Source organism: Indicator indicator, chromosome 6 (assembly GCF_027791375.1).
Source record: "Indicator indicator isolate 239-I01 chromosome 6, UM_Iind_1.1, whole genome shotgun sequence".
NCBI lineage: Eukaryota > Metazoa > Chordata > Aves > Piciformes > Indicatoridae > Indicator > Indicator indicator.
In genome coordinates, this window is record NC_072015.1 from 40,826,600 (window position 1) to 40,840,786 (window position 14,187).

Genomic DNA, 14,187 nt, shown 5'->3' on the forward strand with positions numbered 1-14,187 from the left:
TCCCAGGTCAGCGAGTCCAACTGTCAAGCTAAGAGCACCATGGCTCGAGGAGGGCAGATTTGGGCTGGAGAGGAGGAAGAAATTCCTGACAGTGAGGAGGGGGAGGCACTGGAACGGGTTGCCCAGGGAGGCTGTGGATGGGTGCCCTCCCTGGAGGTGTTCAAGGCCAGGCTGGATGAGGCTTTGAGCAACCTGGGCTGGTGGGAGGTGTCCCTGCCCATGGCAGGGGGGGTTGGAACTGGATGAGTTTTGAGGTGCCTTCCAACCCAACCCATTCTACAAATCTGTGAGTCTCTGGCCATTAAACCACGACCACCCTAAGCTTCTCCTCTCATTGCAAGCCAACAAACAAACTCCTGTCTTTGGCCCATGCAAGTTTGTGGTTTATTCAGGTGGTCACCCCTGACTGGGGTGGAAAACTACAAGTGGGGAGATTCAGATTGGATGTGAGGAAGAAATTCTTCCCCAGGAGGGTGGTGAGACACTGGCACAGGTTGCCCAGGGAGGTGGTGGAAGCCTCATGCCTGGAGGTTTTTGCAGCCAGGCTGGATGTGGCTGTGAGCAACCTGCTGTAGTGTGAGGTGTCCCTGCCCATGGCAGGGGGGTTGGAACTGGCTGAGCCTTGAGGTCCCTTCCAACCCTGACAATTCTGTGATTCTACGATTGCTGTGTGGTCTATCAAAGCCAGAAGCTTAGCCCAGGAGAGAGCTCCAGGAAGAGCTTCTGGTGCTATCACCCCAACTTCTCCTTATTCCTACATCTGCAAAACATTCACAGAGCTAAAAAAAAAAAAAACAAACAAACCAACCAAACCCAACCCCAAAGCAGAAGAGCAGGGTTCATCGATTGCTGGGAATGGTTAAAGGCAGAGATTTGCTTCTTCCTATGCTTTCAGGCTTGGCCCTTTTGTTCTGGGCCATGCCCTGCAGGCACAAGGTGCAATAATTACAGCTTCAGAGCAGGCAGCAGATACCTGGCCCGAGGTGCAGAAAGGCAGGAAACCTCAGACTGGCTAAACCAGTACTGAGAACAACAGCAGGATGTGTTTGGAACGGCCACAGGGTCACTGCTTGCTCATTCAGCTCTTCCCATCCAGGTCTCCTCTTGTGTTCTTTTGGACAAAGATGTTTACATTTCAGCTCAGGGCTTCTCCCTTTCCTAAGCAACAGCCCCAGCCCCCCCAGAAAAGATCGAGGTCTGATAGAGTCATAGCATGGCTCAGGTTGGAAGGGATCTCAGAGCTCAGCTGCTCCAACCTCTCCCCAAGCCCAGAGACACCTCTCGATGAGGTTGCCTCATCCAGCCTGGACTTCAACACCCCCAGGCAGGAGGCAGCCACAGCCTCCCTGGGCAGCCTGTGCCAGACTCTCACCACCCTCACACTCAAGAACTTCTTCCTCAGCTCCACTCTAACCCTGCTCTGCCTCAGCTCCAAACCATTCCCCCTTGGCCTGTCTCCAGACACCCTCAGCAAAAGTCTCTCCGCAGCCTTCCTGCAGGATCCCTTCAGGTACTGGAAGGCCTTTTGGCAAACTGAGGACAACAGCCAATTTCTGATTACTTTTAGCAGATTAGGAGAAAAATGGTGTGGGAATGGACCTCTCCTTGGTGGGGCAGGGGAGCGCAGAGGACCCTATTCCTGCCAGCTCAGATCTGCTGCACCCAGCAAGGGCAACACCTCTGTCACTGACAAGTGGTGCTGAGCCTCAACTCTTCTTCTACAACAGCTCAACACCAGAAGGAGTCCAAAAAGTGCTGCTGTGAGAAATGAACCAAGCCTGGGGTGGGTGCTTGCAGGAGGAGCAGCACTGGACAGGCTTGGAGGGGAGGGGAGAACTTGGGTTTATTTTTGTTTTTCAACCACTGAGTCCAGATTTTGAGCAAGAGTGAAGATTTCCAGTTGTGGTAGAGCTGGAGGGGGGGATTTGGCCTTTTTTTGTCTTCTTCAACCACTGAGTCCAGTCAGTGAAGATCTTTACTTGTGGTAGAGCTGGAGGGGAGGGAAGAATTTGGCTTTTGGGTTTGATTTCAACCACTGAGTCCATTTTGGGGCAGGAATGAAGATTTCCAGTTGTGGTAGAGCTAGAGGGGAGGATTTGGCCTTTTTTTGCCTTCTTCAACCACTGAGTCCAGTCTGGGGCAAGAGGGAAGACCTTCAGTTGTGGCAGAGCTGGAGGAGAGGTGAGAATTTGGCTTTTGGGTTTGATTTCAGTTTGGGGCAGAAATGAAAATCTTCAGTTGTAGCAGAGCTCTTGGAAGCTTTATATGCCTGGTTATGCACCATGATGCTCCTCCAAACCAAACACAAACCTTAAAGACAGAAACTCTTCTAAATTCTGGGGGTTTTGGAGCATTTTGGACACTGTAGGTCATGCTGCAGATTGGAGAGAAAACCAAGGAGGTTTTGGTTTTTTTTTCTTCCCACTTGGTTTGTAATCTCCATGAGTTTATTGGGAGGGAGCAGCTGTAATTCAGAGATGTCTGGCTGAGATACCTGAGCAGCAGCAGCAATCACTTTGGCTCTGCCACCACATTGCTCCCACGTGGCTGGAATTACTCTGCTGGAAAACAAGGAGGACAACTTCCCCACCAGCTCTAGGCTGCTGCAGCTGCAACATGTTTGTTTTTTTTTTTTTTCCGTTTTGTTTTCTTTTCTTTTCTTTTTCTGGGAGGGTGACGGGGGAGAAAGAGCTTATGGAGAATTTATTGACCTTCAGGAGATGTGGCTTCCAGGTCCTGAGCAAATCCCCTCTGAGAAAGAAGAGCTTCAGGGTTTGGAAGGCTCAAAGTTTTTCCAGCTGGGGCACCCTAAGAGTCCATGCAGGGAGCAGGTTTCTGGTGGTGGTGCATGCAGGAAGCCAGGGCTCTTAGGACAAAAAATGAGCTGCAGGGTGGCTGTGTAGTTTAGGCAAACCAATGTTTAACTTTTACTCACCACTTCTCCTCCTCTACTTGGACTCCTATGGACTGGAACTTACTGCTTGCCTTGTTTTCACCTGATTTGGGGCTTTCTTCAGCACCATCGACCTTCAAACAGATAAATCAATCAATCAGGCAGCTAATTAGGAGGAGTTTTAGTAGAGCTATCTACCCAGCTGCTTGCTGTGTGATCACTACTCTGCACCTATTTGTACCACTCACTGCAGGAGGGGAGTTGGACTACAAGACCTTGAAAAGTCACTTCCCAACCCAAACCATTCCATGATTCCATAATTACCTTTATCCAGCCACAGCTCCACAGGCAGCACCGGGTTAGAAGGGAGACTCCAAGGGCATCTTGGCCAACCCCCCTGCAGGAAGCAGGGATACCTCCAGCCAGAGCAGGCTGCCCAGGGACGGATCAGGTCTGAGCTTGAGTGTCTGCAGGGATGGAGCCTCCACCACGTCCCTGAGCAGCCTGCTCCAGTGTCTCCCCCTCAGTGAGAGTCCCCATCCCTGGAGACATCCAAGCTCAGCCTTGCTGTGTCCCTGTGCAGCCTGCTCTGGCTGGAGGTGTCCCTGCTGCCTGCAGGGCTGGTGGCCAAGATGCCCTTGGAGGGTCCCTTCCGACCCAGTGCTGTCTGTGAAGCTGTGACTCTGGGAAGGAGTAAAGCAGCAAGCAGATGACATTGGTCTGGTCTCTGCTCTTCTTCCTGCAAGGAGCAGTGACCTCGGGCAGGGCTTAGGCTTCTTGCTTGGTTCTGCTGGAGGCAAGGAGATGCAATTTTCATTGAGCAAGGTGAATCAGGAGCTCTGGAAGCTGAGGTGGAACAATGCTGCCCCGTTCCAGGGCCTACCAGCCATCAGGAGATGCATGACCAAGCAGGGACAATTAACTCAGTGAGGCTGGGTGAGAGATCTTTTGGGGGGGATCCTGTCGGGGAAGCCATTGTTTGGTTCTGCTCCACATTCCCTCGCAGTGATTTCATCCCTGACCCCCTGCTGGGCTCTCATTCACGGATTACTGCTCCCCTGTGCAGCTGAGCAGCAGGCAGCCAGCAGGCTCCAGCAAAGCCTTGCAGCCTGGTGCTGTGCAGGTGAAATCAGGGAAGAGCAGCAGTGCCACCCTGCCTGTGCCCTGAGCCTGCTGCTAAGCAGGGCAGAGCAGCAGCAGTGCCACCCTGAGCCCTGTGCCTGCTGCTAAGCAGGGCAGAGCAGCAGCAGTGCCACCCTGAGCCCTGTGCCTGCTGCTGCAGGGGCTGCAGAGCTGCCTGGCAAGAGAATAAGGAAAGCCTACCAAATGTGGAATCAGGGAATCAGGAATCACATAATCATGGAACCATGGAATCTGGGAGTCATGGAATCACAGAGAGGTTGGACTCAGTGATCTCTGTAGATCCCTTCCAACCCCTAACATTCTGTGATGCTGTGAGAGAGTCACAGAATGGGTTGGGTTGGAAGGGACCTTGAAGACCATCCTGCTCCAGCCCCCTGCCATGGGCAGGGACACCTCCCACTAGCTCAGGTTGCTCAAGGCCAGCCTGGCCTCAAACACCTCCATGACCTCCCTGGGCAACCTGTGCCAGTCTCTCCCCACCCTCACTCTCAACAATTTCTTCCTCCTCTCCAGTCTCAATCTCCCCTCTCCCACCTCAAAGCCATCGTCCCTCCTCCTGGCACTCCCAGCCCTTGTCCAAAGTCCCTCCCCAGCTCTCCTGCAGCCCCTTCAGGTCCTGGCAGGCAGCTCTGAGGTCCCCCTGGAGCCTTCTGCTCTCCAGACCGCACAGCCCCGACTCTCCCACCCTGTCCCCACAGGGGAGGTTCCACAGCCCTCTGACCAACCTCAGGCGCGCTCCAGCAGGGCGAGCTGGGCAGAAGCAGCAGGAGAAAGCCAGGCAGGAGCCACCCCCCCCTCACCTGTATGCCAATGGACAAGCATCTGTTCTTCTTGAAGAGATCTTTCTTCCTGTCCTCCACGGCCACGGTGGCGATGGTGGCGGTGGTGGTGACGGTGGCAGTGTTGCTGCCCAGGTGCTGGCTGGCAGGGCCATGGATCTGGGCATTGGCAGCCTCGATGGCAGCCGTCAGGGCCTTCATGCTGTCCAGGCTCTCCGTGGAGTTGCTGAGCCCAGACTGGCTGATGATGTCCCCCCTCTGCCCGTGCCCATCCATGTAGGCATCCTGGGCAGACTCTGTGCTGCTCTGGGCGGTGATGGAGATGAAAGGTTTGGTGGTGGTCCGGGGGGGCACCGGGGGTGGGGTCTTCTTGTAGGTGGTGATACAGGATGACACTGAGGGGGGAGGAAAAAAAACAACCAAAAACAACAAAACAACACAGGAGAGGCCTCCAGTTAGGGATGTGCTGCAGGCAATCATGGACACAAGCAGGATCTTCAAGCCTCAGTCAGTGTAGGCACAGTGTGCAAGGAGGATGCTGCCAGGCACAGAGGTCCCAAGAGCTCCATGGGAACATCTCACTCACCAGTACCCTCTGCTCCTGCCAGTGTGGCTGGCAGCACCAGCAGGAGAGGCACAGAAATGGCCTGCTAGCCAAGTTCCTCCTTACTCTTCTCCAGGAGGTTTTCTCCTAACTGCTCTAAGCCCCCATGGGAGCAACTTCCACCATCACTTCTGTGCTGCCCACGGCATCCAGACAAGGCTGGGGAGGATGCTGAGTCTCCAACCACTTCTCCTGGCTGAGCTCTGCTCCAGCAGCTCTCCCTGCAATTGTTTGCTGTCTCTCTGCCCTGTCCTGCTGGATCTACCCAGCTTAGAGAAGATCTGGGACTGCCTTTTGTCTGAGCACAGAGACATCTCCAAGACATCTTAGGTCAAACTCTACATGCTAGGACTCAGGCAGTTCTTGCTATAAGGTGTCCTGAGGGGCATGGAGAAGAGTGTGGCCAGCAGGGCAAGGGAGGTTCTCCTGCCCCTCTGCTCTGCCCTGCCCACCAGACCCACTGGGTCCAGTGCTGTGCTCCCCAGTGCCAGAGGGACAGGGAACTGCTGGAGAGAGTCCAGGGCAGGCTGCAGAGGTGCTGAGGGGCCTGGAGCAGCTGTGTGAGGAGCAAAGGCTGAGAGCCCTGGGGCTGTGCAGCCTGCAGAAGAGCAGCCCCAGAGGGCATCTGAGCAATGCTCAGCAAGAGCTGAAGGAGCTGTGGGGGGCAAGAGGCTGGGGCCAGGCTCTGCTGAGTGGTGCCCAGGGACAGGCCAAGGGGCACAGAGTGGAAGGCAGGAGGTGGCAGCTGAGCAGGAGGAGAAAGTTGTTTGGTGTGAGGGTGCTGGAGGCCTGGAGCAGGCTGCCCAGAGAGGTTGTGGAGTCTCCTGGTGTGGAGAGGTCCAACCCCCCTGGGCACTGTGATGCTGGGCAAGCTGCTGTGGGTGCCCTGCTGGAGCAGGGGTTGGGCTGGGGGAGCTCCAGAGGTCCACAGAATTCTTTAATGGTTTGGCTGGGAAAGGACCTCCAAAGCTCATCCAGTCCAAGCCCCCTGCACTCAGCAGGGACATCCTCCACTAGATCAGGTTGCTCAGAGCCCTTTTGAGCCTCACCTTGAATATCTCCAGGGATGCAGCCTCAACCACCTCCCTGGGCAACCTGCTGCAGTGTTCCAGCAGCCTCCTGGTGCAGAACTTCTTCCTCACATCCAACCTAAATCTGCCCTTCTCTCCTTTCAAACCATGAGAAACCCACCTTCCTCTGAGGGCTAGCTGGCAGCTCTGCATTCCTCAAATCCTGGAATGCTCCCAGCTGAGGAAAGCAAGCCCAAGAAGAAGACCAAAACCAAAAAGGATCCTGAGCTGCTTCATTTTGTACACACAATAAATGCAGGCATGAACCTGTGCAAAGTTCAGACAGAAACACCTTCAGATGAATTCCTACCAGCAGTCATCACAGGGCAAGGAGGGCTGCAGCAGCTCATTGGAATTGGCAGCCCTGGATGCCACCCACATGAAAGGCACCTCCAGCACAGCTGCTCTGCTCCCTGCCTGCATGGGAGGTGCTTGCTGAGCCAGAAAGCAGCGTGGTCTCCATTTGCCTAGCTCAGATCCATGGGGATCACACCTTCCCAGAGCTGCAAGAGAGGCTGCAGCCCCCAAAAGGGGTTTGTGGGGCATGGAATCCATGGGGCTTGGAAGGGGTAGGTTTGCTCCTAATGTGCCTGAACCCACGGGGAACACGTTGGCTGCTGATGGCAAACAGGAAAAAGAATGAAGGGTTTGAGAGGGGGTAGGGTATGAAAGCACTGCTGGAGCTCCAGACACAAACCACAGCACCTGGGGGGGAGGAGGTGGCTGAACAGGAACCTGCCAGGTGTTAGCTCAGGGTCAGTGGGCACCTGACAGGGGTGGTTTGTAACACATTCATGGCAAGTCCAGGACCTGGAAGGAGAGGAAAGGATGACAACCCCAGAATGCTAGGGGTGGCAAGGGAGCTCTGGAGCTGCCCCAGCCCAGCCCCTGCTCCAGCAGGGCACCCACAGCAGCTTGCCCAGCAGCACAGTGCCCAGGGGGGGTTGGAAGCTCTCCACACCAGGAGACTCCACAACCTCTCTGGGCAGCCTGCTCCAGGCCTCCAGCACCCTCACACCAAACAACTTTCTCCTCCTGCTCAGCTGCCACCTCCTGCCTTCCACTCTGTGCCCCTTAGCCTGTCCCTGGGCACCACTCAGCAGAGCCTGGCCCCAGCCTCTTGCCCCCCACAGCTCCTTCAGCTCTTGCTGAGCATTGCTCAGATGCCCTCTGGGGCTGCTCTTCTGCAGGCTGCACAGCCCCAGGGCTCTCACCCTTTGCTCCTCACACAGCTGCTCCAGGCCCCTCAGCAGCTTTGCAGCCTGCCCTTTGCAGTTCCTGTCCTGAGAAGGTTGGAAGGAACCTTAAAGATCATGCAGCTCCAACCCCATGCCATGCCCAGGGACACCTCTCAGCTAGACTCAGCTGCTCAAGGCCTCATCCAGCCTGGCCTTGAGCACTCCCAGACAGGAGGCATCCACAGCCTTCCTGGGCAGCCTGTGCCAGAGTCTCACCACCCTCCTACTAAATAATTCTCCCTTAGCTCCAGTCTAAAACCACCTGAATTTGTCCTGCAGAGGAAGGAGAGAACTGAACAGAGCAGGCAGTGGAAGTGGCAAGAGGAGGAGCCGAGGTTCCTCCAGCAAGTCCCAACTCATCCCCAGCTTCCTGGAGTCACCCAGCAGGTCCCAGCGGAGCGTGGCAGGCAGCAAGGAGCCTCAGGCACTTGGTTACTGGAAGTGATGTCATCCCCCAGCACTCCTCAGCACCACCACCACCACCACCACCACAGTGCTTGGCTCGCTGCTGGAGGCAACTGAATGAGGAAGGCAGGAGCCAAGGAGCCCTCCCCAGCCTGCAGCACACAAGGGCAGGGTTGGGAGGGCTGTGGTGTGTCCTGTTGGGATCCAAGTGCTGCTGGGAGCGTGGCAGCTCCTGACATGGCAACCTGAAGGACCTGTGGGCTGGGGGTTGAAATGCTGAACTGCTTGGAAAATGAAAGACCTCATGGCTGGTGGTGAAGATGTGCAGGGGCAGTGCCCAGAGGCTGGAGCCAGGCTCTGCTGGGTGATGCCCAATGCCAGCATAAGGAGCAGTGGTGGAAGCTGAGTTCCATGTATGTTCTATGAGAATTTCCGTGGAAACAGGAGGAGGGATTTTTTTTTTCCCCTCTGAGGGTGCTGGAGCCCTGGAGCCGGCTGCCCAGGGGGGTTGTGAAGTCTCCTTCTCTGGAGAGCTTCCAACCCCATCTGGATGTGTTCTTGTGTGATCTGCTTTAGGTGATCCTGCTCAGGGGGGTTGGACTGGATGATCTCTGGAGGTCCCTTCCAGCCCCTGACACACTGATTCTGTGGCAGGAGGTCTCCTGAGGAGAGATGACAAAGCCCTGATGCTCTCCTGGTGCAGCCCACAGAGTCTGAGCACTTGGAGCAGGCAGAGCACCTCACCCAGCTTGCCTCCTGCCCTTGGAGCTCCTCCACCCAGCTCTCCTGCAGCAGACATGGTCCACCTGGCAGGAGGACTCTGAGGGAGGAGGCCCACACAGCATGTTCCACCTGAGCAGGAGGAGAAAGTTGTTTGGTGTGAGGGTGCTGGAGGCCTGGAGCAGGCTGCCCAGAGAGGTTGTGGAGTCTCCTTGTGTGGAGAGCTTCCAAGCCCAGCTGGCCAGGTTGGATATTAGAAACAATTCTTTCCCAGCAAGGGTTCTCAGGCTCTGGCCCAGGCTGCCCAGGGAGGTGGTGGAGTCCCCATCCCTGGAGGGGTTCAAGAATGTGTGGCCACGGCCCTTGGGGCCAGGGTTTGGTGGCCATGGTGGGGTTGGGTTGATGTTGGACTGGGTGATCTCAGAGGCCTTCTCCAGCCTAAATGGTTCTATAATTCTCTGTGTTAAGACTGAGCAGTCCTGGATAGTTATCATGTCCCAGTGTGGAGTATGAGCAGGAGGAATGTCTCTAGCATGGAGGTGGTGCTGAGGGACCTGGTTTGGTGGTAGCAGCTTAGCAGTGCTGGGACTGTGGGCTCTGGGTGAGAGGCTGCACTGGATGAGCTCCAAAGTCTCTTCCAACCTCAACACTTCTGTGGTCCTATGACCTTGAGATGCTGGGCAAGCTACTGTGGGAGCCCTGCTTTAGCAGGGGGGATGGACTGGAAGAGCTCCAGAGGTCCCTTCCCAGCCCTACCATTCCATGACTCTGTGATTACAGGATCATGGGCTGCATGAGGCAGGTGGAGAAGTCCTTGCTTGAAGGGAGGAAGCTTTGCAGGGGCTCTGCAGAGGAGCCTTGGTTTAACTGAGAGCAGGAAGTGCACTGCCAGGGCTGGGCAAGTGCCCTGATACATCTCTGCTTGGGCAGGGATCGAGGAGAGAAGCTCTGCATGGAAGCTGCTCTGGCTGGACAGCTGAGGCCAGGTGGTCTCAGCTCTCCCCTCTAGACAAGGAGTTAATCAGAAACAACTTCTGCCCTCTCAGGTGGTCAGCACATGGCCCAGCTTTTCACAGCATCACTGAATGGCTCAGGTTGGAAGGGACCTCCAAGACCATCCAGCTCCAGCCCCCTGCCATGGGCAGGGACACCTCTCACCACCAGCACAGGTTGCTCAAGGCCTCATCCAGCCTGGCCTTGAACACCTTCAGAGATGGAGACTCCACAGCCTCCCTGGACAACCTCTTCCAGTGTTTCCCCACCCTCACTATCAAGAATTTCTTCCTCCTCTCCATTCTCAATCTCACCTCTCCTAGCTCAAAGCCATTGTCCTTTGTCCTGGCACTACAGGTCCCTGTCAAAAGTCCCTTCCCAGCTGGAAGTAGCCCCTTCAGGTACTGGAAGGCTGCTCTGAGGTCTCCCTGGAACCTTCTCCTCTCCAGGCTGAGCAGCCCCAACTCTCTCAGCCTGTTGGATGAGGTTGGATGAGGCCTTGATCAAGCTGGGCTGGTGGGAGGTGTCCCTGCCCATGGCAGGGGGGTTGGAACTGGATGATCTTCAAGGTCCCTTCCAACCCAAAGCATTCTATGAATCTCTGAACCTTCTCTTCCAGAGCCCTGCATTCCTCTGCTAGGGCACAGGCAAGGTTTAATCCAGAGACTAGTTAAGTCATGCTCAGAAATCCTCTTGCCTTCCCAAAGCACCAACTGCAGCCGGATCCACTTCCCCAGCCATGCTCTCCCTTTCCTTTTCATCTTGTGACTCTGCCTTGGGCTTACAGTTTATTGCCAGGCATGTAGAGAAAAGAAAACCCACGAAAAAAACCCACCAAAAAACCACCACCACAAAACAAAACAAAAAAATCACCCAAACCCCCACCCACACTTTCTCCAGACTGGAAAAAAAAAAAAAAAACAACAAACCCCAAACCCCAAACCCCAAGTCCTGGTGCTTGTCCTCCTAGCCAACATTGCCAAACAAGGAGCTCATGGGACAGGAATTCAGAACAGGGAGTGTCAACCAACCCCAGCTCAGAAGGAAGTCTAATGACAAAAAAAACAAAACAAAACAAATCAAAATCCAACCACCAAAACAAGAGAAAGAAAGAAAATAAATCCCAGATTGCATAACAACAATGGGGCCTGGGGTTGAATGCTTGGATCTGAGGAGCTCCTCAGCTGTCTGAACATGCCTGCTGGGGAGGTGAAGCCCTCAGGAGCAAACAGCAGCAGGCAAACACAAAGCTCCTGAGCTGGGTTGCCCAGGAGAACCTCAAAGCAGATGAACATTTGTGAAGAGCTCAGATCCAGGCAGTGCCTTGGACCCTTCAAGGGCTGAGGGAGGTTGGCAATATTCTGCTCCTTTGGCATCCTCCTCAACCAGGGTAAGGAATGCCAGGAGAAATGGAAGTGCAAATTCAAAGTTACTTAACAGAATTGTGCTGCTTTGGAGGCAAAAAGAAAATGGACTAATTGGGGAAGGAGTGGGGTGGAATTCTGTGCCTCTGCTCTGTTGTGACCCTTCCTGCAGGGCTGGGGCAGCCCTGGAACCCTCAGCACAGCACAGCCAGGGACCTGTTGGAGCAGGGCCAGGGGAGGCCACAGCAATGCTGGCAGGGCTGGAAGAGAGGTTGGGAGAGTTGGGATAGCTCAGCCTGGAGGAGAGAAGGCTCCAGGAGACCTTCTGTCAGATGAGGACAACTCAACTCTCCCAGCATCAGGAGCTATGCCAAGGCCCACAGCACCACCACCCCCCAGCCAAAGCCTGAGCTGCACTGGAATGGCAAACAGCCATGTCTGAGAAATCCTCTTCATGCACTGCAGGAGACCATTGGCCTTCCTGGCAGAGAGGGCACCTTGCTGGCTCCTGTAATACAGAAATCCATTGAACCATAAAAATCCCAGCATGTGGGTGGGTGGGAAGGGACCTCTGGAGCTCCCTCAGTCCAACCCCCCTGCCAAAGCAGCATCACTCAGGGCAGGGCACACAGCAACACATCCAGCTGGGGCTGGGAGCTCTGCAGAGGAGACTCCACAACCTCCCTGGGCAGCCTGCTCCAGGCCTCAAGCACCCTCAGACCAAAGAGCTTTCTCCTCAGTGAGGAGGGACCAGGGTGAGGAGCAGGGAGGGAGCAGCAGCTCTGGAGGCAGCAGCCAGCAGCAGCTCTGGAGGGAGCAGCAGCAGCAGCTCTGGAGGGAGCAGCAGCAGCAGCTCTGGAGGGAGCAGCCAGCAGCAGCTCTGGAGGGAGCAGCAGCAGCAGCTCTGGAGGGAGCAGCAGCAGCTCTGGAGGGAGCAGCCAGCAGCAGCTCTGGAGGGAGCAGCCAGCAGCAGCTCAGGAGGGAGCAGCCAGCAGCAGCTCTGGAGGGAGCAGCCAGCAGCAGCTCTGGAGGGAGCAGCAGCAGCAGCTCTGGAGGGAGCAGCAGCAGCTCAGGAGGGAGCAGCCAGCAGCAGCTCTGGAGGGAGCAGCCAGCAGCAGCTCAGGAGGGAGCAGTCAGCAGCTCAGGAGGGAGCAGTCAGCAGCAGCTCTGGAGGGAGCAGCAGCAGCAGCTCTGGAGGGAGCAGCAGCAGCTCTGGAGGGAGCAGTCAGCAGCAGCTCAGGAGGGAGCAGCAGCAGCTCAGGAGGGAGCAGTCAGCAGCAGCTCAGGAGGGAGCAGCAGCAGCTCAGGAGGGAGCAGTCAGCAGCAGCTCAGGAGGGAGCAGCCAGCAGCAGCTCTGGAGGGAGCAGCAGCAGCTCAGGAGGGAGCAGCCAGCAGCAGCTCTGGAGGGAGCAGCAGCAGCTCTGGAGGGAGCAGTCAGCAGCAGCTCTGGAGGGAGCAGCCAGCAGCAGCTCAGGAGGGAGCAGCCAGCAGCAGCTCTGGAGGGAGCAGCAGCAGCTCTGGAGGGAGCAGCCAGCAGCAGCTCTGGAGGGAGCAGCCAGCAGCAGCTCTGGAGGGAGCAGCCAGCAGCAGCTCTGGAGGGAGCAGCAGCAGCAGCTCAGGAGGGAGCAGCAGCAGCTCTGGAGGGAGCAGCCAGCAGCAGCTCTGGAGGGAGCAGCAGCAGCTCAGGAGGGAGCAGTCAGCAGCTCAGGAGGGAGCAGTCAGCAGCAGCTCTGGAGGGAGCAGTCAGCAGCAGCTCTGGAGGGAGCAGCAGCAGCAGCTCTGGAGGGAGCAGCAGCAGCTCTGGAGGGAGCAGCCAGCAGCAGCTCTGGAGGGAGCAGCAGCAGCAGCTCAGGAGGGAGCAGCAGCAGCTCTGGAGGGAGCAGCCAGCAGCAGCTCTGGAGGGAGCAGGAGCAGCTCTGGAGGGAGCAGCAGCAGCTCTGGAGGGAGCAGCCAGCAGCAGCTCTGGAGGGAGCAGCCAGCAGCAGCTCTGGAGGGAGCAGCAGCAGCTCTGGAGGGAGCAGCAGCAGCTCTGGAGGGAGCAGCCAGCAGCAGCTCTGGAGGGAGCAGCCAGCAGCTCTGGAGGGAGCAGCCAGCAGCAGCTCAGGAGGGAGCAGCCAGCAGCTCAGGAGGGAGCAGTCAGCAGCAGCTCTGGAGGGAGCAGTCAGCAGCAGCTCTGGAGGGAGCAGCAGCAGCTCTGGAGGGAGCAGCAGCAGCTCTGGAGGGAGCAGCAGCAGCTCTGGAGGGAGCAGCAGCAGCAGCTCAGGAGGGAGCAGCCAGCAGCACAGGAGGGAGCAGCAGCAGCAGCTCTGGAGGGAGCAGCAGCAGCTCTGGAGGGAGCAGCAGCAGCTCAGGAGGGAGCAGCAGCAGCTCAGGAGGGAGCAGCCAGCAGCAGCTCTGGAGGGAGCAGTCAGCAGCAGCTCTGGAGGGAGCAGCCAGCAGCAGCTCAGGAGGGAGCAGCCAGCAGCAGCTCTGGAGGGAGCAGTCAGCAGCAGCTCTGGAGGGAGCAGCAGCAGCAGCTCTGGAGGGAGCAGCCAGCAGCTCAGGAGGGAGCAGCAGCTCTGGAGGGAGCAGTCAGCAGCAGCTCAGGAGGGAGCAGCAGCAGCAGCTCAGGAGGGAGCAGCAGCAGCAGCTCAGGAGGGAGCAGCAGCAGCTCTGGAGGGAGCAGCAGCAGCAGCTCAGGAGGGAGCAGCAGCAGCAGCTCAGGAGGGAGCAGCAGCAGCTCTGGAGGGAGCAGCAGCAGCAGCTCTGGAGGGAGCAGCAGCAGCTCTGGAGGGAGCAGCAGCAGCAGCTCTGGAGGGAGCAGCAGCAGCTCTGGAGGGAGCAGCAGCAGCTCAGGAGGGAGCAGCCAGCAGCAGCTCTGGAGGGAGCAGCAGCAGCTCTGGAGGGAGCAGCAGCAGCAGCTCTGGAGGGAGCAGCAGCAGCAGCTCAGGAGGGAGCAGCAGCAGCAGCTCAGGAGGGAGCAGCAGCAGCTCTGGAGG

General features: G+C 57.1%; 1 protein-coding gene across 1 annotated transcript in view; it reads right to left on the reverse strand.

Annotated features, from left to right (window-relative positions):
* The window catches only part of DLGAP1 (DLG associated protein 1), an 82,070-nt gene that overhangs the window by 16,167 nt on the left and 51,716 nt on the right, over window positions 1-14,187 (reverse strand). The window contains exons 5-6 of the mRNA XM_054381624.1: window positions 4,837-5,210; window positions 2,936-3,027 (exon numbers count right to left, since the gene is read on the reverse strand). Coding sequence (XP_054237599.1) covers window positions 2,936-3,027; window positions 4,837-5,210 — 466 coding nt within the window. The remainder of the gene's footprint in view (window positions 1-2,935; window positions 3,028-4,836; window positions 5,211-14,187) is intronic.